Source organism: Myotis nattereri, assembly GCF_964212035.1.
Source record: "Myotis nattereri genome assembly, chromosome: 5".
Taxonomy (NCBI): Eukaryota; Metazoa; Chordata; class Mammalia; order Chiroptera; family Vespertilionidae; genus Myotis; species Myotis nattereri.
This window is the reverse complement of record NC_138080.1, coordinates 74838236-74865079: the sequence shown is the minus strand read 5'-3', so window position 1 is coordinate 74865079 and position 26844 is coordinate 74838236. Positions and strand designations below refer to the sequence as shown.

The 26844-nt window shown below is 38.8% G+C and overlaps 1 protein-coding gene across 8 annotated transcripts in view; it reads left to right on the top strand.

The window, feature by feature from the left end:
• Positions 1–26844, top strand: part of RAPGEF6 (Rap guanine nucleotide exchange factor 6) — a 191557-nt gene that overhangs the window by 22806 nt on the left and 141907 nt on the right. For all 8 annotated transcript variants that reach the window (XM_081092606.1, XM_081092608.1, XM_081092604.1 and 5 more), the window contains exon 5: positions 25475–25544. In XM_081092606.1, the coding sequence (XP_080948732.1) occupies positions 25475–25544 (70 nt within the window). The remainder of the gene's footprint in view (positions 1–25474; positions 25545–26844) is intronic.

Here is a 26844-nt window from a genome sequence, read left to right as displayed (position 1 = left end):
TGTGAACCTAGGGGTGCATATATCCTTTCTGATTGGTGTTTCTGTTTTCTTGGGATATATTCCTAAAAGTGGTATTACTGGGTCAAATGGCAGTTCCAATTTTAAATTTTTTAGGAAACGCCATACTGTTTGCTGCCTGTGGATTTCTCTAGTATTTTTATGGTTTCCCATCTTACATTTAAGTCCTTTATCCATTTTGAGTTTATTTTTGTGTATGGTGTAAGTTGGTGATCTAGTTTCATTTTTTTGCATGTATCTGACCAAATTTCCCAGCACCATTTATTAAAGAGGCTGTTTTGACTTCATTGTATGCTCTTGCCTCCTTTGTCGAATATTAATTGAGTATAATGGCTTAGGTCAATTTCTGGGCCCTCTATTCTGTTCCATTGGTCTATATGTCTGCTCTTGTGCCAGTACTAGGCAGTTTTGAGAACCATGGCTTGGTAATATAGTTTGATGTCTGGTATTGTGATCCCTCCAACTTTGTTCTTCTTTCTCAGGATAGCTGTGGCTATTCGGGGTCTTTTTTATTTCAGATGAATTTTTGGAGATTTTTTTCTAGAATCTTTGAAATATGCCATTGGTATTTTAATAGGTATTGCATTGAATCTATAGATTGCTTTAGGTAGTATGGACATTTTAATGATGTTGATTCTGCCAATCCATGAACATGGTATGTTCTTCCATTTGTTTATGTCTTCCTCTATCTCTTTTTTTCAATGTCCTGTAATTTTCTGAGTACAGGTCTTTTATGTCCTTCGTTAAGTTTATTCCTAGGTATCTTAATTTTTTTGGTGCAGTGGTAAATGGGATTGTTTTTTTCATTTCTATTTCTGTGAGCTCATTATTGTTGTATAATAAAGCCATAGATTTCTGGATGTTAATTTTGTATCCTGCTACATTGCCAGATTCATTTATTAGGTTTAGTAGTTTTTTGATGGAGTCTTTGGGGTTTTTTATGTATAACATCATGTCGGCTGCAAATAAGGACAGTTTTACTTCTTCTTTTGCAATTAGGATGCCTTTTATTTTTTATTCTTGTCTGATTGCTATGGCTAGTGCTTCTAGTACTTTGTTGAAGAGGAGTGGTGAAAGTGGGCATCCTTGTCTTGTTCCTGTTCTTAGGGGAAATGGATTTAGTTTTTGCAAATTGAATATGATGTTGGCTGTAGGTTTGTTATATACGGCTTTTATTTTGTTGAGGTATGATCCCTCTGTTCCCACTTTGCTGAGAGTTTTTATCAAGAAAGGGTGTTGGATTTTGTCAGATGCTTTTTCTGCATCAATTGATATGATTATGTGATTTTTGTCTCTCAGTTTGTTTATGTGATGTATCACATTTATTAATTTGCGGATATTGAACCATCCTTGCATCCCTGTAATAAATCCCACTTGGTCATGGTATATGATCTTTCTAATGTATTGCTGAATCCGATTTGCTAGGATTTTGTTGAGGATTTTAACATCTATGTTCATCAAGGATATTGGCCTGTAGTTCTCTTTTTTTGTGGGTCTTTATCTGGTTTTTGGATTAGGGTAATGCTGGCTTCATAGAAAGAGCTTGGAAGTGTGCCTTCCTCTTGAGTTTTCTGGAATAGTCTGAGTAGGATAGGTTTTAGTACTTTGAATGCTTGGTAGAACGCCCCTGTAGAGCTGTTCCACCAGGGCTTTTGTTTGCTGGAAGGTTTTTGATCGCTGTTTCAATTTCTTCAGTAGTTATTGGCCTATTCAGGTTTTTTGACTCTTCTTGGTTGAGTTTTGGGAGCTTGTATTTTTCTAAGAATATGTTCCTTTCATCTAGGTTGATGGAATTTTCCATTTTGTTGGAATAGTGTTGTTCATAGTATTTCTTCATAATTGTTTGTATTTCTGTGGGATAGATTGTTATTTCACCTCTTTCATTTCTGATTTTGTTTATTTGGGTCCACTCTCTTTGCTTCTTGGTGAGCCTGGCTAGAGGTTCATCAATCTTGTTTATCCTTTCAAAGAACCAGCTCTTGGTTTTGTTGATTTTTTGTATTGTTTTTTTTGGTCTCTATGTCATTTATCTCCACTCCGATCTTTATTATTTCCTTCCTTCTACTTACGCTGGGCTTTTCTTGTTGCTCTCTTTCTAACTCTTTGAGTTGTAGGGTTAGGGAATTTGTTACCATTGTTTCTTGTTTTCTTAGGCAGGTCTCTAAAGCTATGAACTTCCCTCTTAAGACTGCTTTCACTGTGTCCCATAGATTTTGGATTGTAGTGTTTTCATTGTCGTTTGTTGCCATGATGCTTTTTATGTCTTTTTTGATCTCTCTGGTAACCCAGTCATTATTTAATAGCATGCTATTTCACCTCCAGGTGTTTGATTTTTTTTTTTAATATATTTTATTGATTTTTTTACAGAGAGGAAGGGAGAGAGATAGAGAGCTAGAAACATCGATGAGAGAGAAACATCGATCAGCTGCCTCCTGCACATCTTCTACTGGGGATATGCCCGCAACCCAGGTACATGCCCCCGACCGGAATCGAACCTGGGACCTTTCAGTCCGCAAGCCGACACTCTATCCACTGAGCCAAACCGGTTTCGGCCACGTGTTTGATTTTTTTAATTGTTTTTTTTGTAGTTGATTTCTAATTTTATGCCATTATGGTCTGAGGTGGTGCTTGATATTATTTCTGTCTCCTTGAATTTGAAGAGATTTTGCCTGTGACCCTATATATGGTCTATCTTTGAAAATGAACTATGTGCACTTGAGAAGAATGTATATTTTGTAGCTTTGGGGTGAAATGTTCTGAAGATGTCAATTAGTTCCATCTGATCTAGTGCATCATTTAGGATTGATGTTTCTTTGCTGATTTTTTGTTTAGAGGATTTGTCCAATGGTGATAGTGGGGTATTAAAGTCCCTTACTATGACTGTATTGCTATCAATCTCTCCCTTGATATCTTCTGAAAGTTTTTTATGTATTTGGGTGCTCCTGTATTAGGTGCATATATGTTTACCAGAGTTATATTTTTTTATTGGATTGCTCCCTTTAGTATTATGAAGTGACCTTCCTCATCTCTTGTTATGTCCTTCACTTTGAGATCTAATTTGTCAGATATAAGTATTGCTACTCCAGATTTTTTTTCATTTCCATTTGCCTGAAAAACCTTTTCCCATCCATTCACTATCAGGCTGTGTGTGTCCTTTGTACTGAGGTCGGTCTCTTATAGACAGCAGATATGTGGGTCATTTTTTCTTATCCACTCCGCTACCCTATGTCTTTTGATTGGGGCATTTAATCCATTTACATTTAAAGTTATGATTTTTTTTTTGTTAAATCTTTATTGTTCGGATTATTACATTTGTTCCTCTTTTTTCCCCCCCATAGCTCCCCTCCACCCAGTTCCCACCCCACCCTCTGCCCTTACCCCCCACTGTCCTCATCCATAGGTGCACAATTTTTGTCCAGTCTCTTCCCGCATCTCCCACACCCCTTTCCCCCCCAAAGAATAGTGAGTCCATTCCCTTTCTATGTCCCTGATTCTATTATAATCACCAGTTCATTCTGTTCATCAGATTATTTATTCACTTGATTCTTAGATTCACATGTTGACAGATGCATATTTGTTTTTCATAATTAGTATCTTTACCTTTTTCTTCTTCTTCTTCTTCTTAAAGGATACCTTTCAGCATTTCATATAATACTGGTTTGGTGGTGATGAACTCCTTTAGCTTTTCTTTATCTGTGAAGCTCTTTATCTGACCTTCAATTTTGAATGATAGCTTTGCTGGATAAAGTAGTCTTGGTTGTAGGTTCTTGGTATTCATCACTTTGAATATTTCTTGCCACTCCCTTCTGGCCTGCAAAGTTTCTGTTGAGAAATCAGCTGACAGTCTTATGGGTAGTCTCTTGTAGGTAACTGAGTTTCTTTCTCTTGCTGCTTTTAAGATTCTCTCTTTGTCTTTTGCTCTTGGCATTTTAATTATGATGTGTCTTGGTGTGGTCCTCTTTAAATTCCTTTTGTTTGGGGTTCTATGTGCTTCCAGGACCTGTAAGTCTATTTCTTTCACCAGGTAGGGAAAGTTTTCTGTCATTATTTCTTCAAATAGGTTTTCAGTATCTTGGTCTCTCTCATCTTCTGGCACCCCTATAATTCTGATGTTGGTACGCTTGAAGCTGTCCCAGAGGCTCCTTACACTATCTTCGTATTTTCGGATTCTTTTTTCATTTTGCTTTTCTGGTTGGGTGTTTTTTGCTTCTTCACATTTCAAATCTTTGCCTTGATTCTTGCGGTCCTCTGGTCTGCTGTTGGGAGTCTGTATAATATTCGTTATTTCAGTCCGTGTATGCTTAATTTCTAGTTGGTTCTTTATCATAACATCGAGGGTCTCATTAGATTTGTTGAGGATCTCATTAAGTTTATCAGCGGCTTCTAGACAGTTCTTGAGAGACCTTAAAAGTGTGGTTCTGAACTCAATATCCTCCATTGACAGTTTTGTCCTATTTCTTTGTCTCCGCATTTTTTATGCTTTCTTGGTGCACCCCCTAGTGGTCTTTGTGCGCAGTCTTGTTGTAGTTAAGCCTTGATTGTTGTACTTAATACTAGGGGGTTTGACCTCCAGGCCAACTGGCTGTGAGACTAAAGTTATTATTGATAGGTACTTGTCTGTCGCCATTTTTATTCTTTACGCCTGTGTTCTTTCTTCGCTTCCTATTTCTTCTTTTTATAGCAGACCCTTTAGCATTTCTTGCATTGCTAGTTTGGTGGTAGTAAACTCCCTTAGTCCTTTTTTGTCTGTGAAGCTCCTGATTTCACCTTCACTTTTGATTGATAGCCTTGCTGGGTACAGTATACTTGGATTCAGACCCTTCCTTTGCATGACTTTGTATATTTCATTCCATTCCCTTCTGGCCTGATGTGTTTCTGTTGAGAAATCAGTTGCCAGTCTTATGGGGGAATCCTTTGTAGGTAACTTTCTGTCTTTCTGTAGCTCAGGGGTGGGCAAACTTTTTGACTTGAGGGCCACAATGGGTTCTTAAACTGGACCGGAGGGCCGGAACAAAAGCATGGATGGAGTGTTTATGTGAACTAATATAAATTCAAAGTAAACATCATTACATAAAAGGGTACGGTCTTTTTTTTTTTTAATTTTCATTTCAAACGGGCCGGATCCAGCCCGTGGGCCGTAGTTTGTCCACGGCTGCTCTAGCTGCTTTTAAGATTCTTACTTTGTCATTGGTATTTGCCAATTTAATTATAATGTGCCTTGGCGCTGGTCTTTTGGGGTTCATTTTGTTTGGGACTCTGTGAGCTTCTTGGATTTGTGTGAGTTTTTTCTTTCCTATATCAGGGAAGTTTTCTGTCATTATTTCTTCAAACAGGTTTTCTATTCCTTGCTTAGTTTCGTCTCCTTCTGGCACCCCCATTATGTGGATGTTGTTTCCTTTCATGATTTCCCAAAGTTCCCTTCGGCTCTCCTCCTGTTTTTCAAGTTTTTTTTCTAGATGCTGCTCTACTTGGGTATTTTTTCCTACCTTGTCTTCTAGCTTACTGATGCAGTCCTCTGCTTCTTCTAGTCTACTGTTGATGCTTTCTATTGAGTTCTTTATAGCAGCAATGTCATTTTTCATTTCTTCTTGGTTCTTCTTCATTTTCTCTTGATTCTTAACCATATTGTTGAATTTGTCTTCTATTCTTTTCAGCAACCTCATGACCATTTCTCTGATTCTTTCTCTGACATGTTGCTTGCCTCCATTCCGTTTCCTTCCTTTTCTGGTGATGACTCCTTTTCATTCATTTGTGGGCTGTTTCTTTGTCTCCCCATGATCTCTCTTCTCCGGGTGTTTGGTTATGTAGTTCTCTCTCTCCATTATCTAGGCAAAATCTGACCTTTCCATGAAGAGGAGCAGGGCTCATCCGAGTCCATGTATTCGTGCTGCTTGAGATCTTTTGTTCCTGGGTTCATAGCTGGTCCCTGGCTCTGTACCACCGTTTTTTAATCTACTCATCTTCTGATGGGCACTTTAGGCTGTTTCCAAATCTTAGCTATGGTAAATTGTGCTGCTATGAACATAAGGGTGTATGTATCCTTTCTGATTAGTGTTTCCAGTGTCTGGGGATATAGTCCTAGCAGTGGGAATACTGGGTCAAATTGGAGCTCCATTTTTAGTTTTTTGAGGCAACTCCATACTGTTCTCCACAATGGCTGCACTAGTCTGCATTCCCACCAGCAGTGCATGAGTGTTCCTTTTTAGAAAAGACATTTTTGGTCTTTTAGGAAAGTAAGACTTCTAATTACAACTGAATTAATTTAATTGCAAACCTATTAATTTTTTTAAATATATATTTTGTGGATATTTTACAGAGAGGAAGGGAGAGGGATAGAGAGTTAGAAACATCGATGAGAGAGAAACATCTATCAGCTGCCTCCTGCACACCCCCTACTTTCTGATGTGCCCACAACCAAGGTACATGCCCTTGACCGGAATCGAACCTGGGACCCTTCAGTCCCCAGGCCGACGCTCTGTCCACTGACCCAAACCGGTTAGGGCAGTGATTCCCAACGTGGGCGCTACCGCTCCCTGGTGGGCTCTGCAGCAATCCAGGGGAGCGGTGATGGCCACAGGTGCATTTTGGGGCATATATCTTTGTTTAATTGCTATTAAAATTTTTAAAAAATCAGTTTCCAGGGGGTGCTGAGTAATATTTTTTCTGGAAAGGAGGCGGTAGGCCAAATAAGTTTGGGAACCACTGGGTTAGGGCAAACCTATTAAATTTTAGTATCAAGGTACAGTTTAGTCAATAGATGTTATGGGACATCTTAGTTTTGATACCGTTTTTAAAGTCTTATCATGAGACCTGAAAGTCTTCATCATTGGCCTTTGGTTAAATGAAATCTGTGTTTCTTGAGTAGTAGAATAAAACATAGTTGATGTTTTTACAAATAAAATAACATAGTTGGTCTTGGTTATTTAAGGAATAGTGCCATTTCTGAGATTCAGTGTTGGTCTCTTCTGTTGACAGATTAGGTACCCAGCAGTAGGATTAGCAGTGAGGCTGTGATTCTACATCTCGGCCACTATGTCCACTTTATTCCTAGGCCTATTAAACAAGCAGTGGAGTGGCTGGGGAAAGAGCTTGATTGACACCCAAAGAGCATGTCATTTTGTTAAACTGATTACTAAAAGCCGCCTCTACGGTGGATACCCTTGGGGCTTTCACTGGGGTGCAGAAAATCTTCAATGCCCATTCTAAAAGAGGTCCTTCTACCTACCTCTTCCCAGACTTCTTTGTTGCCAATCTTCTAATCCTGTTCTTTCCAAGTCCCGACCATTCAACCAAACCGTTAGTATTGCCCATGAATCTGTGTAGTTCCATAATTTTGACCATCTTTCAATTCAGACAAAGTGGACAGATGTATTGCTTGAAGTTCTATTCTCTTGGAGGATTTTCCTTCACCATCTTCCTCCAAGGTTTCCTCTGAGTGGGGCTATCCACTTTTGGGTGGTATCACCTCTTTGTGCAGACTCATATATAAAACAGGCTCAAGTTTTTCCTTCCTCAGACTGGTCATAAGGAATTCCTCAGGTGCGCATAGATACAGATTGAGGGAGGAGGCAATGCAACAGGGATTGGTATTGAAGGAGTCTGAGCCACCTGCTCATGCAAGATATTCTGGACCTGGGTAAACTCAGTTTCTTATATACCACTAGAGGCCCAGTACATGAATTCGTGCATGGGTGGTGTTCCTCGGAGTGGCCTGCGGGGATCAGGCCAAACCCTGCAGCCCAATGCTGCCTGCAGCTCCTACCTGCCCCTCCTGCTAATCCTGGCCCGACTGCCCACCTGCTGCTCACTCTCCCCCCATCAGTCCCGATCAGGAGAGGTTCATGCTGCAGTAGCATCAGCAGCAGAGCTCGCCTGCCATGAGCCCTGCATCTGGCGCCCTCCCAAGGGGAGTGGCCTGCGGGATCGGGCTGAAACCAGCTTTCTGACATCCCCGGAGGGATCCTGGATTGCAAGAGGGCACAGGCCAGGCCGAGGGACCCCACAGGTGCACTATTAGGGCCGGAGAGGGATCCAGGGCCTGTCTGGCTCCATCTCCTCCAGTCGTTATCAGGACCAGCTGGCCAAGGAGGGATGTGGGAGGCTGGCCAGTCGGGGAGGGACCGCGGAGTGCTCCAGGGCGTGTCCGGACCATCTTGCTCAGTCCTGATTGGCAGGACCCCAGCTGCAAGCTAACCTACCGGTCAGAGCGTCTGCACCCTGGTGGTCAGTGCACATCATAGCAAGTGGTGTAGTATCCTTAGCATTTCATTACCATATTATGCTTTGATTGGTTGAACAGCTTTGATTTGATTGGTCACAGGACACTTAGCATATTAGCCTTTCATTAGTTTGGACTAGAGTCTTGGTGCATGAAAATCATGCCCTCAGGGATGGGGCAGTCTCCCAGCCTGGCCTGTGCCCTCTCACAGTGCAGGAGCCCCACCCATCCAGGGCTCCTCGATGGATTGCCCCAAAGAGGTAGTCCAGAGCCGGGGGTCTTGCTTCCATGACACGCAGCCATCTTGTGACTGCGTGAGGGCATTACACCGTGACAGCGTGAGGACCACCTAGGCTTTTATTAGTAAGATATTTATTTAATAACTAGAGGCCTGGTGCACAAAAATTTGTGCACTGGGGGGAGGGGGGGTCCCTCAGCCCGGCCTGTGCCCTCTCACAGTCTGGGACCCCTTGGGAGATAACAACCTGCTGGCTTAGGCCTGCTCCCGGGTGGCAGAGGGCAGGTCCAATCCCTAGGTGCAGCCCCTGGTTGGGCTCAGAGCAGGGCCAATTGGGGAGTTGGGGCGCCGCCCCCTGTCATACACAGAGCAGGGCGGATTGGGAGGTTGCGATGCCACCCTCAGTCACGCTCAGGGTAGGGCCGATTGGGGGGTTGGGGCACCGCCCCGTCACACTCAAGGCAGAGTTGATGGGGAGGTTGTGGCGCCTCCCCCTGTCACGCACAGAGCAGGGCCAATCAGGGGGTTGGGGCGCTGCCCCCTGTCACGCACAGAGCAGGGCCCATCAGGGGGTTGGGGAGCTCCCCCCTGTCACGCACAGAGCAGGGCCCATCAGGGGGTTGAGGAGCTCCCCCCTGTCATTCACAGAGTAGGGCCGATAGGGGAGTTGGCACACCACCCCCTGTCACACCCAGAGCAGGGCGGATCAGGGGGTTGGGGCGCCGCCCTCTATCGCCCACAGAGCAGGGCCGATCAGGGGGTTGGGGCGCCTTCCCCTGTCTGGAACAGAGCAGGGCCGATAGGGAGGTTGTGGCCCTGCCCCCTGACACACACAGAGCCGCAGGGTGATCAGGGGGTTTGGGCGCTGCCCCCTGTCACTGCCAGGAGGCTTCATGGCTCCGCTGATCCCAGTGGTGGGAGGCATATTACCCTTTTACTATATAGAATAGTGGCCTGGTGCACGGGTGGGGGCCTGCTGGTTTGCCCTGAAGGGTGTCCTGGATCAGGTTGGGGGTCCCCACTGGGGTGCCTGGTCAGCCTGGATGAGGGGATGATGGCTGTTTGCAGCTGGTCACACACCCTTCAGGGTGGGGGTCCCCACTGGGGTGCCTGGCCAGTCTGGGTGAGGGGCTGAGGGCTGTTTTCAGGCTGGGACTGAAGCTCCCAAGTGCTCCTTTTTTTTCTTTTCTTTTTTTTTATTCTGGACCAGCTTTAGCTCTGAGGCTCCAGCTTTTAGGCCTCCGCTCCTGAAAGCAGGTATCTGGTTTTTTTCGGGTTCTCGAAACTCTGTATCAACTCCAGAACTGAGATCCCAGCCGGCTGAAAGCTGGTTTCTGGGGTTTTGTTTAGCGTCTATATTTGTTACAATGTTTGAAACTGCCAGCTCAGAGGCTTGCAGCGGCAGGCGGGTACGTTGTAGTCCTCCGTCACTGAAGCAAGCAAGCCTCATGTTAGTTTCAAGCTGCCTGGCTGCTGGCTGCCATCTTGGCTGACAGTTAATTTGCATATTGCCCTGATTAGCCAATGGGAAGGGTAGCGGTCGTACACCAATTACCATGTTTCTCTTTTATTAGTGTAGATACATTGCTAGCTACTTCTGATGCCCAACCCTTATGTGTAGGTCACAGTTTCTGATGGGAAGTTCAGGCTACATAGTCCCCTGATACCTCAGTTGTGATTAGACTTTCAGTCTCTCCCAAAACCCAGTAGCAAGCCAGAAGTTGTTTCTGAAAAGCAGTAAGTACTCACTTAATTGTGTAGATAGTTTTTTGGAAAGTCACTTTAAGTGAAATGACAAAGCAAACCAGTTTTACCGTAGGCTAATTGATATATACAAGAATTAAGTTTTTCTGTAATATTTCGAGGAGAAGATGTAAACAGTGGCTCCTGCCAGGAATCAGTTATTTCTTTTTTTCCTCATTAGCATTATAATGAAATGATGCTGAATAAAATGACATTACTTGAGGGCCTGCTATAGTTATTTTAGAAGAGGGCATTAGGTCTGCACTGTCATTGGCATGCTAGTACTTGTGAGAAGCTCCAGAGCACATCCCTATTTTCCATGAACACTAAAATTATCATTGGATATGCTGGTCCTCAGTGATACAGTGACTTATACTGATTCTGAACTGTGGGAAGTTGTGTGGGCTACTCTGAAGATGGGATGCTCAATATGGGATGCTCAATATATGTTAGTTCCTAAATAAAGAAATAACCAAGTATTATGTCTCTTTTTCTGGTGATGGTGCCTAATCAACTTGGAAGAGATATCCTGTCATGCCCCAAATCATATAACTCCCAGAAACTTCCCTGAGGGGGTAGGCCCTTGAATTTTTATGGTGTTTATCTCCTAAACACTAATTTGCCTATATTTTAACACGTTAAGCGCCAGATCAGTCACTGCTTAACGTTTGGACCTCGTCAGTTTCTGGCCGCCAGCGTATCGGTGAAATCGGATATCATGGGCTACGGAAAGGAAGACAAAACAGGCTTGGCGCTTAACGTGTTAATATAGCATCTAAATACACTTATTTATTTTATAATGAATTTTTTATGTAATTTAAACCAGTAAAATATATTTTACAATTTACTATAACCAAAGGACAAAAGTAATATAATAAATCCAGACTAAACTTAAATAGCTTTTGAAATGAATTTAGTTTTTTCCAGATTTGAGTTCACTTTTTAGTTGTCAACAATAGAATCTCAGTAAGCTCAAGAAAGCAAGGATTGCATTACATGTGATGTTTAAATAAAATTGAATGCATGTGTTTATTTATGCAGGACATAAGCATTGATTGTCATCTCTACATAAGACAGAGTCATTAAAACCAAAAAAGGTTGACTTGCCTTTCATTCGGATAACTGCTTTATTTGAAAAGGGCCAACGTGTTGGGTGACATGGAAAGAAACTTTCTTGGGGAGGCAGTTTTGGAAATGGATTCTACAGATAAGCAGGAATAGGTAGGCAAAAAGGGGAGGGAACCACTATTTCAGTTGAATTTTTCAAGCCCTGATGCATTAATTTATTTAGAAAACATTTATTGAGGTGCCTGCATGTGTTAGACATTCTGCTAGTTATTGGGGTTGGGAAAGGTTTTCACCTTTAAATAGCGTTGTCCATTTTCTAAAGACAGAATTTTTCTTGACAAAGTAATAAATTTGTACTATTCAAAAGTCACAACAGGCCCTGGCCAGTTTTGCTCAGTGGATAGAGCGTTGGTCTATGGTCCCAGGTTCATTTCTGGTCAAGGGCACATCCCTGGGTTGTGGGCTCGATCCCTAGTGGGAGGTGTGCAGGAGGCAGCTGATGAATGGTTCTCTATCATCATTGATGTTTTTCTCTCTCTCTCTCCCTCTCCCTTCCTTGCTGAAATCAATAAAAATATATTTTTTAAAAAAGTAAAAGCAGCCCTGACCGTTTTGACTGAGTGGATAGAGCGTCAGCCTGCGGACTGAAGGGTCCCAGGTTCGATTCCAGTCAAGGGCACGTACCTTGGTTGCGGGCACATCCCCAGTAGGGGGTGTGCAGGAGGCAGCTGATGGATGTTTCTGTCTGATCGATGTTTCTCACTCTCTGTCCCTCTCCCTTCCTCTCTGTAAAAAAATCAATAAAAATATTTTTTAAAAAAAGTAAAAGAAGTATAACAAGTATTTTAAGAAGTATTATTCCCACTATTATTGTCATGCACACCATTAAACTAATTTGCATAGATAACTAACCATTTTTATTAATATCTTTCGTATATCTTTCTAGTGTCTAATATATATTTGAACTAAAAACAGTACTTATACTTATTTTTCTTATTTTTGACCCAAAAAGAAATACTGCTTCGTAGTTTTAACTCGTTTATTTTGAAGTAGATGGGAAAAGTGCATGTTTATGAATTTCTGTGAGTTACTATAAATTGAACATTTGCCTAGTTACTACCAAGATCAAGAAATTAATATTGTCAGCATTGTAGAAGCTGTGTTTTCTCAAATCAGCTCTTTGAGAAAGCATGTCTTTTCTCAAATCAGCTCTCTTCCTCCCCCAAAGATCACCCATCACTTTCCTAAATTTTAATCAGTCTTGCTTATCTGTGGAGTTTTAGCCTGAGGACATGCAACCTAACATTGTAGTTTGGTTTTGTTTACTTTCAATCTCTATATGAATGTAAACATGCAGTATTCTTTTATGTATGGCTTCTTTGGCCCAATACTATGTTTCTGAGATACAGCTCTGTGTTGTTGAAGGTAGTTAATTCATTCTTATTGCTTAGCATTTTATTGTTTGTGTTGTTGAAGGCCATTATTAGTAAAGTACCTGTGAACATTTTTGTACATTTGATCCACATGTGCATACATTTCTGTACAATATACCTAGGCTATGTCTATATTAAGCTTTCATTGTCCATTTGTGAGTTGTGTTCAAAAGTGGATGTACCAATTTACACATCCACCAGCAGTGTATGAGAATTCCTATTGTTTCACATCCTCACCAACATGTAGTAATGTCAGTCTTTTTAAAATATTTTTGATGGATTAATGTTAGGTATTCTGTTGAGAATATATATATCTCATACTTTTGATATGTACATTGTTGATTGCTGATGAGTGAGTACATTTGCATAACCTCTTTTGTAAAGTGCTTCTTAAAATTTGCTCTCCATTTTTCTAATGCATTGTCTTTTGTTATTGAGAGATAGTAATTCTTTGCATGTATTCTGAATAAGAATCCTTGTTTGGTTATGTATGCTGCAAATATCTATTCCCCACTCTGTGCCTATATTATTCATTCTCATGAACACAGGTTCTTAACTCATAAGAGCTATTCAGTCTTTTCCTTTGTGTCATCTTTGCTTAAGAAATATTTCTGTACCTGAGGATATTTTCCTTAATTATTTTCTAGAACTTTTCTTGTTTTCCTTTCACATCTGTATTTATAGTCTACTTAAAATTAAATTTTGAGCATGATATAATGTTGCATGGTTTTCCATATGGATTCCTGTATGTCCTTTTCGAACTTTCCTTCAATGCTACCATTTTTGTAAATCAAATATCTGTTGTAATGTACCCCACAAATCACAGAAGGACGCCTCAAGAAGTCTAATTAAAGAGTCACATTTATTGCAATCCGGGACTATGAGGGGCCATTCCCCAAATCTCATAGTGATAAGATGGCCAAAACACCAGACTTATATAGGCAAAGATCACAAAGGTATTGATTACATCCCAGGGTTTGGAATGAGGAACCTGGTTCGCAAAAAAAGCAGTTTATAGAAGCAGAAGCAGCATGCTAATTATAGTTTTGGGGTCTCTGGATCACTGAATTGACAGAAACACATTATCTAGAGCCCTCGGTCTGGAATGAGGAACCTGGTCAGACTTAAGCATGTTATCTAAATTATAATTTTTGGGTCTTCGGAACACTGAGTCAACAGGGACATGTTAAATGAAGTCCTCTGACCTTGGGATAATTGTGCTGTCCTTCCCAGGTAAAGGAAAATGTGCTTTTTATTTTTTATTTTTTAAAAATATATTTTATTGATTTTTGACAGAGAGGAAGGGAGAGGGATAGAGAGTTAGAAACATCGATCAGTTGCCTCCTGCACACCCCCCACCACTGGGGATGTGCCCGCAACCAAGGTACATGCCCTTGACCGGAATCGAACCTGGGACCTTTCAGTCCTCAGGCCGAGGCTCTATCCACTGAGCCAAACCGGTTTTGGCGAAAATGTGCTTTCTAAGACCAGTATGACCACAGCAAATGGGATTTCACATTACAATCAATAGGGTATTCAATCGAATGGGATGATTTATATAATTCAGAAAATCAAAATAACCTTTCTATTGTTAAGCAAAGCAAATAGGTACAGAAGCCAAACAGCAGGGTTAAAGTTAAACTATAGTTTCTACCTGAGATGATTGCTACCATACTTCATATCCATATATTTGTGTGCCTGTTTCTGGGCTCCTAATCTATCCATTATATTTTGTCTATCCTTGAATACTACACTGTAGCTTTATAAGGTAAGGGAGGGAAAATTTCCTTCTACTCTTCTAGGTTCTTTGGCCAGTTTAATCAAAATAATATAGATTAACAAGAGAAAAAAAAATATAATTATATACAAGGGCCCCACAAAAGACAGTTGAGGTGTACATGTTAACCTTAGTTAAGGAATGGGATAGGGGCCTGTGGCCTCAAAAGAGAAAAGAGTTATTCACAGGATAATAAAAACAGATGTTTAGCCAAAACCGGTTTGGCTCAGTGGATAGAGCATCGGCCTGCGGACTGAAAGGTCCCGGGTTCGATTCCGGTCAAGGGCATGTACCTTGGTTGCGGGCACATCCCCAGTGGGGAGTGTGCAGGAGGCAGCTGGTCGATGTTTCTCTCTCATCAATGTTTCTAACTCTCTATCTCTCTCCTTTCCTCTCTGTAAACACTCAATAAAATATATTAAAACAAAACAAAACAAAAAAACAGATGTTTAGTAATTAGATATTTGTCCTAACATAGAGATAGATTGTTCAGATAAAATGTTATATCTAGTTAATAGCTCTTGTTCTGGGGCAGGCACCCTATCTTAATTCTCTTAGGTAATTAAGTAAGAGGTAAGCCTGCTAAGTCTAGATTGCTTTCAACTCAAAATAATTCACATGCCAAAGTGATGCATTTTGGAAATTCATTCTGAAGAGTTGAAAAAATTTTGAAGTTCCATTTATCAGGGTTTATTCCCTTTAATTTGCTGAGATTTTGTTGTTATATGTAAGAAATCTTTTATTAACCTAAGGTCACACAGAATTTTTTTCTGATTTCTTTTGAAAGTGTTATAGTGTCGATTGTAAGAACATCCAAAATCACTAGAAAAATTTTATGACTTTATTTGAGCCAGAGGACACGCCTGGAAAGAAAATATCAGTAGTCTGAGAAAAATGCTTTTCAGAATGACAGTTTGCAGTTTCTTTTATACATTTGGAATTAAGGAGGGAATGAAGGACGATTACATGAATTGGGAGAAAGTAAGGCAGGAAAATCTCAATGATTGTATTACAGGATACTTAACCAGATTTTCTGCTCTCTTGAGAGTGGTTATACTTCTGAGGGGTCTGAAAAAAGCATTTCAAATTAATCTAATTATAAAGAACAATGGACATGGCTTGCTTGCTGCAACAATCACCCTGTTGGAGGCAGTGAGAAGAGAATATTGGCAATAATGGCGGGGGTTGGGGGGAGACACAACACCACCAGGTGTTAGGGGTGGGCAAACTTTTTGACTCGAGGGCCACAATGGGTTCTTTAACTGGACCAGAGGACCGGAACAAAAGCATGGATGGAGTGTTTGTGTGAACTAATATAAATTCAAAGTAAACATCATTACATAAAAGGGTACGGTCTTTTTTTTTTTTAGTTTTACTTATTTCAAAAGGGCCGGTCCGGCCTGCCTGCGGGCTGTAGTTTGCCCACGGCTGTTTAGACCAATGGGGTCACACCAGACCTGGGTTCAGCAACCTGAGCACTTGAGTTCTGGATAAAAAATAATTCAGAGCCGAGAAAGACTTAAACTGTAAGAAAACGTTTATTTATAAAATCACAGAGGTAGAAGAAGTATTTCATAGAAGAAATCGGCTTAGGAAACAAGTTATAGAAGCAAAGGAAGGGCCCTTGGAGCTTAGCAATCAGGAAGGTTAGGTGAAGTGCCTGGGGGAGGGGGAAGAGGAAGGTGCAGGCATGCTCTCCCTCCTTTGTCCTAAGAGTTTTAGGGTGGGGATTTTAGGGGAGGTCCCAGGGGAATATCTCAATAGTATATTCATCAGTTTTCTGGGTGTGTCCTTTCAGGGTAGGGGTCTCCACTGATTGATTAGTTGCCTCCAGGGCAGAAGGTCATTATTCAATGTAGCTGGTCCTGAAGTGTGGCATTGTTTGTCTGGTTTAGCTGCTTTTCTGGGCCTGGAGCTGAAATACAACTGAGGCCTAGATGTCATCTCTAGGGAGGAAAGGTCATGGTGTCCAAACTGCATGACCAGTGATATGCTAGGGGAGGAATGAGGTCCCACCCTACAATTGTCTCTTGTTAGGCACCCAGAACTTTCGGCCCTAGTGACCTTCTATACCTGGCCCAAGGTCCTTTCTCTGCTTATGTCTAACTGCCTACCACAAACCTATCACAAACCTTTTTATAGGCCTGGGGAATGCCTACCCACCATGATCTGCCCAGTTAGGAATTTATGATCAAATCATCCTGTGAAGTTACTTTAACAACGCCTTTTTGGTCCACACTATTTAAGTCTGTTATTTATTTTGAGCTAGGTTGTGTTTTTTTTCACATGGTATGATATATAGATATAATTTTGTCTTTTTATCTATGCATAGTCAGTTGTTCGAACATCTGTTGACCTAACTTTAATTGACCATATATTTGTGGGTCTATTTCCCAAATCTTTACTTATTTTCATTATTTTTCTATCTGGTTGCGGAACCACATTATCCTGATGACTATGGTTTTATAATGAATCACAGACTAAGGTAGTATGGGTCCTCCAACTTTTCCAAATTGTTTTGGTTATTATAGTTTCTTTGAACTTACATATAAATTTTGGAATCAGTTTTTTTTTGGAATTAGTCTATCAAATTGAGGAAATTTCCCTCTATTTCTTGTTTACTGAGAGTTTTTATTATGAATGGCTGTTCTGCTTTGTCAAATGCTTCTTCTGCATGTATTGATATGCAATTTTTCTTTTTAGTCTGTTGATGTGGTGAATTACATTTAATTGATTTTTGAATGTTGAACCAGCCTCACATACCTGGGAAAATCCCACGTGGTTGTGTTGTATAATTCTTTTTATACATCCCTTCCATATCTGAATCTGGTTCTTAAGCTTGCTCTGTCTTCCAGCTGTGTATTTTGCCCTTTAGTATCCCTTTTAATTCTTTTCTTGATAGCAGGACATCAGGTACTAGGAAAAAGCAATTGCTGTAAATAGGTCTTTAGTAATGTGCTAGTAAGGTGTAGGGAGAGGGGAAGCATTTGATAGTCCTGTGATTAAGACTTGGTCGTTTAGTGAGCCTTTGCCTCCGGACTGTGAACTTCACAGGTATATCTCAGTTTGGGTTTGGGTTTCTGTGGGGGTTTTTGCCTTTAGGTGAGACAGGATAGCTAGAGTGGCTGGCATTAGGTATTTCCCTCTCTCCATATGGAAGGCTAGAGCCAACTTGAAAGGGGTATTTTCCTTTTTGCAGGTCTGTTAGTCTCTAATAGAATGGTTTCTCTTAATGGCAGACCTTGCTGTGGCATGTTTCAAAATAGTTCCTTTTCCCTTTCCCTTGCCAGGAACACAAGGGGCTTTTTCTCTTATTCACTGTGGGAACCTGGTAGAAATCCATAGGGTAAAACTCAAGTAAGTTTGGAGGCCCCTTCAATGACCTGCATCTCACTGGAGTTTTGTTTTTTTAAATACATTTTTATTGATTTCAGAGAGGGAGAAGGAGAAGAGAGAGGGAGAGGGAGAGGGAGAGGGAGAGGGAGAGGGAGAGGGAGATAGAAACATTAATGAGGAGAGAGAGAACAATTGATAGGCTGCCTCTTGCACGCCCCCTACTGGGGATTGAACCTGCAATCCAAGTATGACCGGAAATTGAACCATGACCTCCTGCTTCATAAATTGACGCTTGCCAGCCTAGGACTTTTAACTCTCGGAGTTGTGTACTCTGAGCTTCCAGCAGTTCATTAATTACAGTTTGATTTTCCCTATCTTGGCACTAGTTCTCTTGGAGATTATGCTCTAAATTGTGATTCTCTGTATTCATTTTCTCCAATTTGTAGACAGCATTTTTTGCCCTTATTACCTCACTTCTCTTACAGATCTAAGAAAGGTAATTGATTTTTCAGTTTGTTCAGCTTTTTACTTATTATTAGCACAGAGTGCAATTTCCAATATTTTTACATGCCAGACTGGAAAGTGGATGTCCAGAAATATTTAGAATCTATGGATTAATGTGGGGAGACTTGCAGTCTTAACAGTATTGCATCTTCCAATCTACGAACATGGATTGTTTCTATATACTAGTATAGTTATTTCTTCTTTAATTTCAGTAATATTTTTCATTTTTCAGTGTATACATCTTACATTTTTGTTAAACTATTCCCAAATATCATTTTCTTTTTGATGCCTTCTGAATGACATTGTTTTCTTAATTTTCTTTTAGGTATTGCTAATATAGAGAAATACATTTGGTGTTTATGTATTGATCTTATATCCTCTGACCTTGACATACTCTAAGTTCTAGTGGTTTAGTTTGTAGGTCCTTAGAGTTTTCAATATACAGGGTCAGTTGTCTTTGGTAAAGACTGCTTTATGTCTTTCTTTCCATATATATGCCTTTAATGTCTTTTCTTGCTTTATTATACTGGCTAGAATCTGCAGTTCAATGTTGGTTTGAAGAATTGGGAGAAGACAGTTTTGCCTTATTCATGATGCATCTGTTATCTCTAGATTAACTGTTTAATGTAACAAAAATTTATTTTTAAAAATCATCAACAGAATTAAAATGGTACACTAAAAATAATCATTTAACAGAAGTGATGGAAATAGTGAAGGAACAGAGGAACAAAAAAGATGAGACAGTCACAAAATAAATAGGAAAATGGCAAACATAATGCAACCACATCAATAATTTTATTACAAATGCATGGTCTTGACAGTCCAGTCAAAAGATAGAGATGACCTTGGCAGGTGTGACTCAGTGGTTGCGCGTGGACCTATAAATCAGGAAGTCACAGTTCGATTCCTGGTCAGGGCACATGCCCAGGTTGTGGACTAACTCCCAGTGTGGCGTGTGCAGGAGGCAGCCAATCAGTGACTCTTTCATCATTGGTGTTTTTATTTCTCCCTCTTCCTCCCTCTCAAAAATCAGTAAAAAATATTTTTTAAGAAAAGGTAGAGATGATCAGATTTTATGACAGTCCAAGATTTAATTATATGCAGTCTACAGGAAATCCTTTACCTTTAAGACGTTGAAAGTAAAAGGATGGAAAGGGATATACTAGGTAAATTGTATTCATAAGAAAACTAGACTACTGTTGAAAACTTCTGATGTTCTCTATTGCACCTTTGTCATTCTTCATTTTCTTTTGATTTTTGCTCATATTGGTGTATTTCTCCTTCAGACTCCTGATAATTCTTATTGAGTTATGTGTAATTCCCATTCAGATGTTTGAGCATCCTTATAACCATTACTCTGAATTCTTTCTCTGAGAAATTACTTGCCTCTATTTCATTTAGCTCCTTTTCTGGTGATTCCTCCTTTTCTTTCATTTGGGGGTGGTTTGTCTCCTCATTTTTGCTATTCCTTTGTATTTGTCTCTACGTATTAGATCAAACTGCTATGACACCCAGATTTTTTGGGTTGGTCTTATGTAATAGATATTTTGTGAGACCCAGTGGTGCAGTCTCTCAGATCTCCTGGGCTGGGTGTTTTAGGGAGGCCCACTACTTGAGATATTTGGGTTCTTCTCTTATAGTTGGGTCTTCAATGTTATTGTCCTGTTTGTGGATGGAGTCTCCTCTCAGGGTATCTGATTATGTGGCTTACTCCCTACCACATCATGCCAGCCATTGTGGAGGTGATGACCAAACAGCACAAATACAGTATAAGCTAAGACATGACACAGAAGGAACAGAACATGAATGTACACAAGACCCCTATAGCCCCAACAAAAGTAACATCAGAAAGAATATATGCACTCCTATGTTCATAGCAGCACAATTTATAATAGGTAAGATTTGGAAACAGCCTAAGTGCCCATCAGCAGATAAGTGGATAAAAAAAACCAAGGTACATTTACACAATGGAATACTACACAGCAATAAAAAAGAAAGTACTCTTACCATTTGGAACAGCATGGATGGACCTGGAGAGTATTATGCTAAGCAAAATAAGCCAGTCAGAGAAAAATAAGGATCATATGATCTCACTTATATGTGGAATCTAGTGAACTAAATAAACTGATGAACAAAAATAGACCCAGAGACATAGAAGCATGAACAGACTGTTGAACCTCAGAGGGAAGGAAGGGAAGTGTGAATGGTAAGAGATCAATCAATGTATGCATAACCCGTGGACACAGATAATGGGGTGATGAGGGACTGGGACGGGAGCAGGCTGGAGAGGTTAAAGTTGTAAAACTTACAACAATAAAGATTTTTTAAAAAGGGAAAACTAGAGTTGGACATACATCAATCAAAATAGGAAATATTATTAGAGACTAGGATCATAATTTTAGGAATACATGACAGTTTTATTGTATATGCATTTCATAATACAAAATATGAGAAATAAAAACTAACAATTGAAAGTCAGTAGAAATTCAGAGGTTCCAAAGCTCTGCTCTCAATACTTGATAGCACCATTAGGCTGAAAGTAAAGATAAAACTTAAAAAATACTATCAACCACTTTGATTTGATACATAATTTAAAAAATTTTTTATTGATTGCAGAGAGAGAGAGGGAGCGAGAGGGAGAAAAATCAATGACGAGAGAGAATCATTGATTGGCTGCCACCTGCACACCTCCTACTGGGGATTGAGCCCGCAGCCCAGGCATTTGCCCTTGACCGAAATCGAACCTGGGACCCTTCGGTCCGCAGGCTGACACTTTATCCATTGAGTCAAACCAGCCAAGGCTGATTCATAATTTTTTGATATATAATTCTAGAACATATTCAAGTCAGAAAACAAGAATCAGTAAATATAAAAGGATTGAAATCATCCATAGGTTGTTCTCCAAGTAAGTATATTGGAATTAACTTATAAATCAATACTAGAGTGAAATATTAGAATTTAAGCAACACATTTGTGAATGACCCATAGGTCAAGGAGGAGTTGACAACAGAAATTAGAAAATGTTTTGAAATGGATTTATTTATTTTTTAAAAAATCTATTTTATTGATTTTTTTACAGAGAGGAAGGGAGAGAGAGAGTCAGAAACATCGATGAGAAAGAAACATCAATCAGCTGCCTCCTACACATCTCCTACTGGGGATGTGCCCGCAACCCAGGTACATGTCCTTAACCAGAATCGAACCTGGGACCTTTCAGTCCGCAGGCCGACGCCCTATCCACTGAGCCAAACCGGTTTCGGCTGAAATGAATGAATTTAAACACATATCAAACTATATACATTTTAGAGGGAAATATATGAGAAAACAATAATGGTCTCAATTAGTCATCTTAAATTCCATCTTAATAAGAATAGTAAAGTAAGCTCAAAGCAAACAGAAGTAAATTAATAAAACACACCAGAAAAACACTAGAGAGAATCAATGAAGGGTTGGCTCTTTGAAAAGGCCAACAAAATGATAAATCTTGAGACTGATCATGTAAAAAAGAGAAGACACAAAGTATCAAAATCAGGCATGAAAGAGAGCATATTACTGTCCTAAAGAAATGAAAAGTACAGGTTATCCTTGAACTACTCGAGTTCAGGTAATGACCGTCCTTTTCAAGTTAAGTTGAAAAGGTATATAATAGCATACTGTTGACTGGAGGAAGCCTTACTCATAACATAAAACAGTCAACAAATATTTGCTGTTTTATGTGTTATATACTATATTCCTACAATAAAGTAAGCTAGAGAATAAAAAATGTCATAAGAAAATGATAAGGAAGAGAAAAGATATTTACAGTGAAAACAATCCGCTTATGAATGAACCTGTGCAGTTCAAAGGTCAACTGTGTTATTAAAGAATTTAATGAGCTATTTTATATTACCAGATGGGCAGATTTTACAAAGATATACATTACTATAAATAGACTCAAAAAGTGATAGAAACTTTGAATATACTTATAAAAGGTAAAGAAATTAATCAGTATATTCTCACAAAGAAAATTCTAGGCCCAGGTGGCTTTACTGCTAAATGTGTTTCAGACATTTGAGGAAGCATTATTACATATCCTGTGCAAACTCTTTTGGAAAATACAGGAAGAAAAGATACTTTTAACTTATTTTGGGGGGGCCAGTGTTACCCTGATACCAGTGCTAGACAACAACATGACAAGGAATGAAAACTACAAATTATCTCCTGTGAACATACATGTAGAAATCATTAACAAAATAACAGCAAACCAAATCCAGTAATATATTAAAAGAATTGTACACTGAACAAGTTGTGGTTATTCTAGAAATGCAAGGAAGTTTAACATCATAAATCAATTTATACAATATATTCTGCTAGTAAAATAATGAATAAAAACCACATGGTCTTTTTCAGTAAACATAGAAAAAAATTTGATAAAATTTAAAACTTGTTCATAATGAAATATTTTAAACCTACTAAATTTACAGAAGGAAACTTGCCAACTATCATGAAGGGCACGTACAAAAATTTTATTGCTGTGAGAATTTTGTAATTGCCATTTTTTATTTATGTCATTCATTTCTAATACTTTCGTTTATGGTGTTATAGTAAGGTTGTTGTTTTTTTTCTGTTTTGCTATCTGTTTTTTTTTTCATCACTATTTATAGAAAGTACTATCTTTCCCCCCATTGAATCACCTTGATACTTTTGTCAAAAATTAATTGAACATGTATGTGTGGGTCTGATTTTGTTCTGTCCTTTTTCATTGATCTATAAGTTGATCTGATGCTATACTATCTGGAGTATTCTAGCTTTACATTATGTCTTGATATTTCATAACATAAATATTCCAGTTTTGTTCTTGTTTTCCAAAATTGTCTTAACTGTTTTAGGTTTACATTTTTATGTAAATTTTGGAGTTTTGTCATTTCCCTAAGGCAACTTTTTTATTGCATTTAATATGTACAACAACCCATAAATAGGATATATTTCATTTTATGTGATCATCTTTAATTTCTCTCTGTAGTATTTTGTAGTTTTTTAGTTTGTAATTTTTTAGGGGTCTTGTGCACATTTTAATAAATTTATGTCTTATATATTGTGTGTTCTTACTGTTTTTTAAGTGAAATTAAAAGATTTTTTCCTAATTTCATTGTTGCTAATATACAGTAAAAAAATCGATTTTTAGGTATTGAACTTATATCCTTTAATCTTGCTAAAGTCACTTATTTCTCTTTTTTTTGTTTTTGGTGGCCCGTACGGGGAACGAACCCATGTAAAGTCACTTATTTCTGATGACCTTTTTAAAAAATAGAATTCATTGGATGTATTTAATATATAATCAAGTCCTCCACAGTTGAAGCATTTATCCTTTCTTATGTAAACTATTATTGCAAGATGCTCAAACTAATAGATGAGAAATTGAGAATAAACGTTATATTAGGTTTATCTAGTTGATACTATCTGAAGCTATATACCAGTTTTAACAGTATTAAAAAGAAAGGGTCAACCAGACATTATGTAATGTATATGTGATGTGATAAACATTCCACTGGGTCTTTTTTTTTTTTTTAATATGTTTTTATTGATTTTAGAGAGAGGAAGGGGAGGGGAGAGAGAGAGAGAGAGAGAAACATCAATGATAAGAATCATCGCCAGCACCGGTTTGGCTCAGTGGATAGAGCGTCGGCCTGCGGACTGAGGGGTCCCGGTTTCGATTCCGGTCAAGGGCATGTACCTGGGTTGCGGGCACATTCCCAGTAGGACATGTGCAGGAGGCAGCTGATCGATGTTTCTAACTCTCTATCCCTCTCCCTTCCTCTCTGTCAAAAATCAATAAAATATATTTTTTAAAAAAATCATCGATCAGCTCCCTCCTGCATGCCCCCTACTGGGGGTTGTGCCCACAACCCTGGGCATGTGCCTAGACTGGGAATTGAACCATGATCTCCTCCTGGTTTATAGGTCCACCCTCAACCACTGAGCCACGCTAGCTGGGCTCATCTTGATTTTTATTAGAATTTTGTTATTAACTAATATTTGTATATAACCTTATACTTGGTAAAGAATTGACATGCATGCTGTCACTGCTTTCATTCAGGACCTATTTCCATTCCATCAATAAAATTGTATAGTTTTTTATAAGTGACTTATATATTTCTTTATTTGGTATTTTATATTTTGTTTGCATTATTAATAGAGGGTTTTCAAATATTTGTTTTAAGAATAAATTACATATATTGTATAATTGCCCATGGTACTTAATTTTTATATATGTAATATTTTAGATTGCCTTTTGTAATTTTATAAGTGCACTCTGCATCATATGCTCACCTATTGTATCATATAATTATCAAATATTTTTTCTGTTCCTTACCTTTTAAAGTATTTAGTTTACTTTTTTAAATTAAAACATCAATTTCTTTCTATATAAATGCTTTCTTTTTTTTATTTCATTAGAAATATCCTCCCAGATGAAGAATATAAAAATATAGTTTCTTTTAGAACTAATCCAATTTTAGTTTTTTCCAAAGAGCTAGTCAGTGGTTCCAACACTATTTTTAAATGAATCACCTCTGTTTTTTACTGCATTTCTTTATATAGTCTAATGTGAATATTTTCAAAGCTGTTTATAGCTGTTACCTAAAACTGCTCCCAAAAAAATAATTTACTTTTATAAAATACAAGAGGCCCGGTGCACGAATTCGTGCACAGGTGGGGTCCAGCCAGCCGGAAGGGGGGTGGGGGCGTGGGAGGTTGGCTGGCTGGCTCCACCCCTGGTTGAACTCTGGTAAAAAGGACAATTTGCATATTACCCTTTTATTATATAGGATTCCATAATTGTGGCTTTAGTCTATATTAGGTGTGTTTTTACTTTTATTCAGCACATATTGATAAATGTTTAAAAATTGAGATTAGGCAGGGAGGGGTGTTCCATAATCAGTTTTAGAGATTAAAAGCAGAAATTTTTAAAGAATTTTCACACTGAACTGTATTGAGGTCAGTTATCTCTTGATTTTAAGAAAATTTTATTAATAAAAGTGATAGGATCAGAATTTCTTGATTAGCATTTAAGGGGCGGGGAGGTTTGGTTGTTTTTTTTCCTATATTGATATATTTTATTTGTAACCTTTGCTAAAGAAATTGTCTTTCTGTTTTTATAGTTTTGGTAAGCAGTTTGGAGGAAAAAGAGGATGTGATTGTCTTGTATTAGAGCCTTCAGAAATGATTGTGGTAAGAACTTTAAAGAATGCTGAATTGTTTTTTGATGTGCTTCAGTTTCAACTTTAAAATGTAGTAAGCTTTTAAATACTCAAGGAGGTTCCATTACTATGACTTTTTAAATATTTTATTAAGTAGCATCACAACCGTCTACCTAGTTTGATACATTTTTATCTACTTACATTTTTTTTGATCCTTGAGAGAATTTGAAATATGATACAATTCTATATAACAGGTTCCAAATTTGGTAATTTCTTTTACCACTTCTACCAGAAATTTTAAATAAATGCTTTAAAAAGTGACCTTTAGATTTCAAGTATTTTCTCTTTCTTCTTCAATATACTTAATCTTTGAATATCTATGTCTGTGCCCTTAACTTGTAGGAAAGAGAAAGAAATGAAAGACAATTCTATTTAAGTAAAAAATGGTTTAGATCTTAATATTTTTACTTTAAAAGTATACTTAAAGAATAGTTCTTTACTTTTTTCTAAGAAAGCTGGGTAGTTGATGTAACTTGAGAAAACACCGACTTTCTTTTTTTTTTTAAGCATTAGAAAAATCCAGAACACAGCTCCCTTTTACCTTGTTCTGAGATGACCTTACTAGAAAATAGCTTATACTGAATGGGCTCATTGTCCTGTTTGCATCTCATGTAGATGATCATGTCATTTGATTTGATTTAAATTGTTGAGAAGTGAGGTTGAATTCTTAATGAAGCTTTTTAATGCCAGGGCACTAAAAAAACTAAACCATTTTTCTATTTTATAGGGTTGTAGTCAGATTGACATGTTCAAGTAGTTTCTGTTTTCTCTTCCCCAACTGCGTCATCTACATTATCAAGAGTTCAGTGTCCTATATTTTATTTATTTATTTATTATTATTATTATTTTTTATTGATCTCAGAGAGGGTAGGAGAGATAGCAACATCAGTGATGAGAGAGAATCATTTATCAGCTGCCTCCTGCACACCCCACACTGGGGATCGAGCCTGCAACCCAGGCATGTGCCCTGACCAGGAATCGAACCATGACCTCCTGGTTCATAGGTTGACACTCAACCAGTAAGCAATGCCAGCCAGGCCAGTGTCCTATGTATAATAATAAAAGCATAATATGCTAATTAGACCAGACAGCTGAACGACCTTCCGATGTCCTTCCAGACGACCTTCTGGACAAAGCCATGGCTGCGAGGGCCGAGGCAAGCCTCCAGGGCTGTGAGGGCTGAACCCCTTGCATGAATTTCTTGTATTGGGCCTCTAGTATTGTATAAAAACAACAGGATCTTAAGATCTTAAAAGGCAAAGATTATGTCT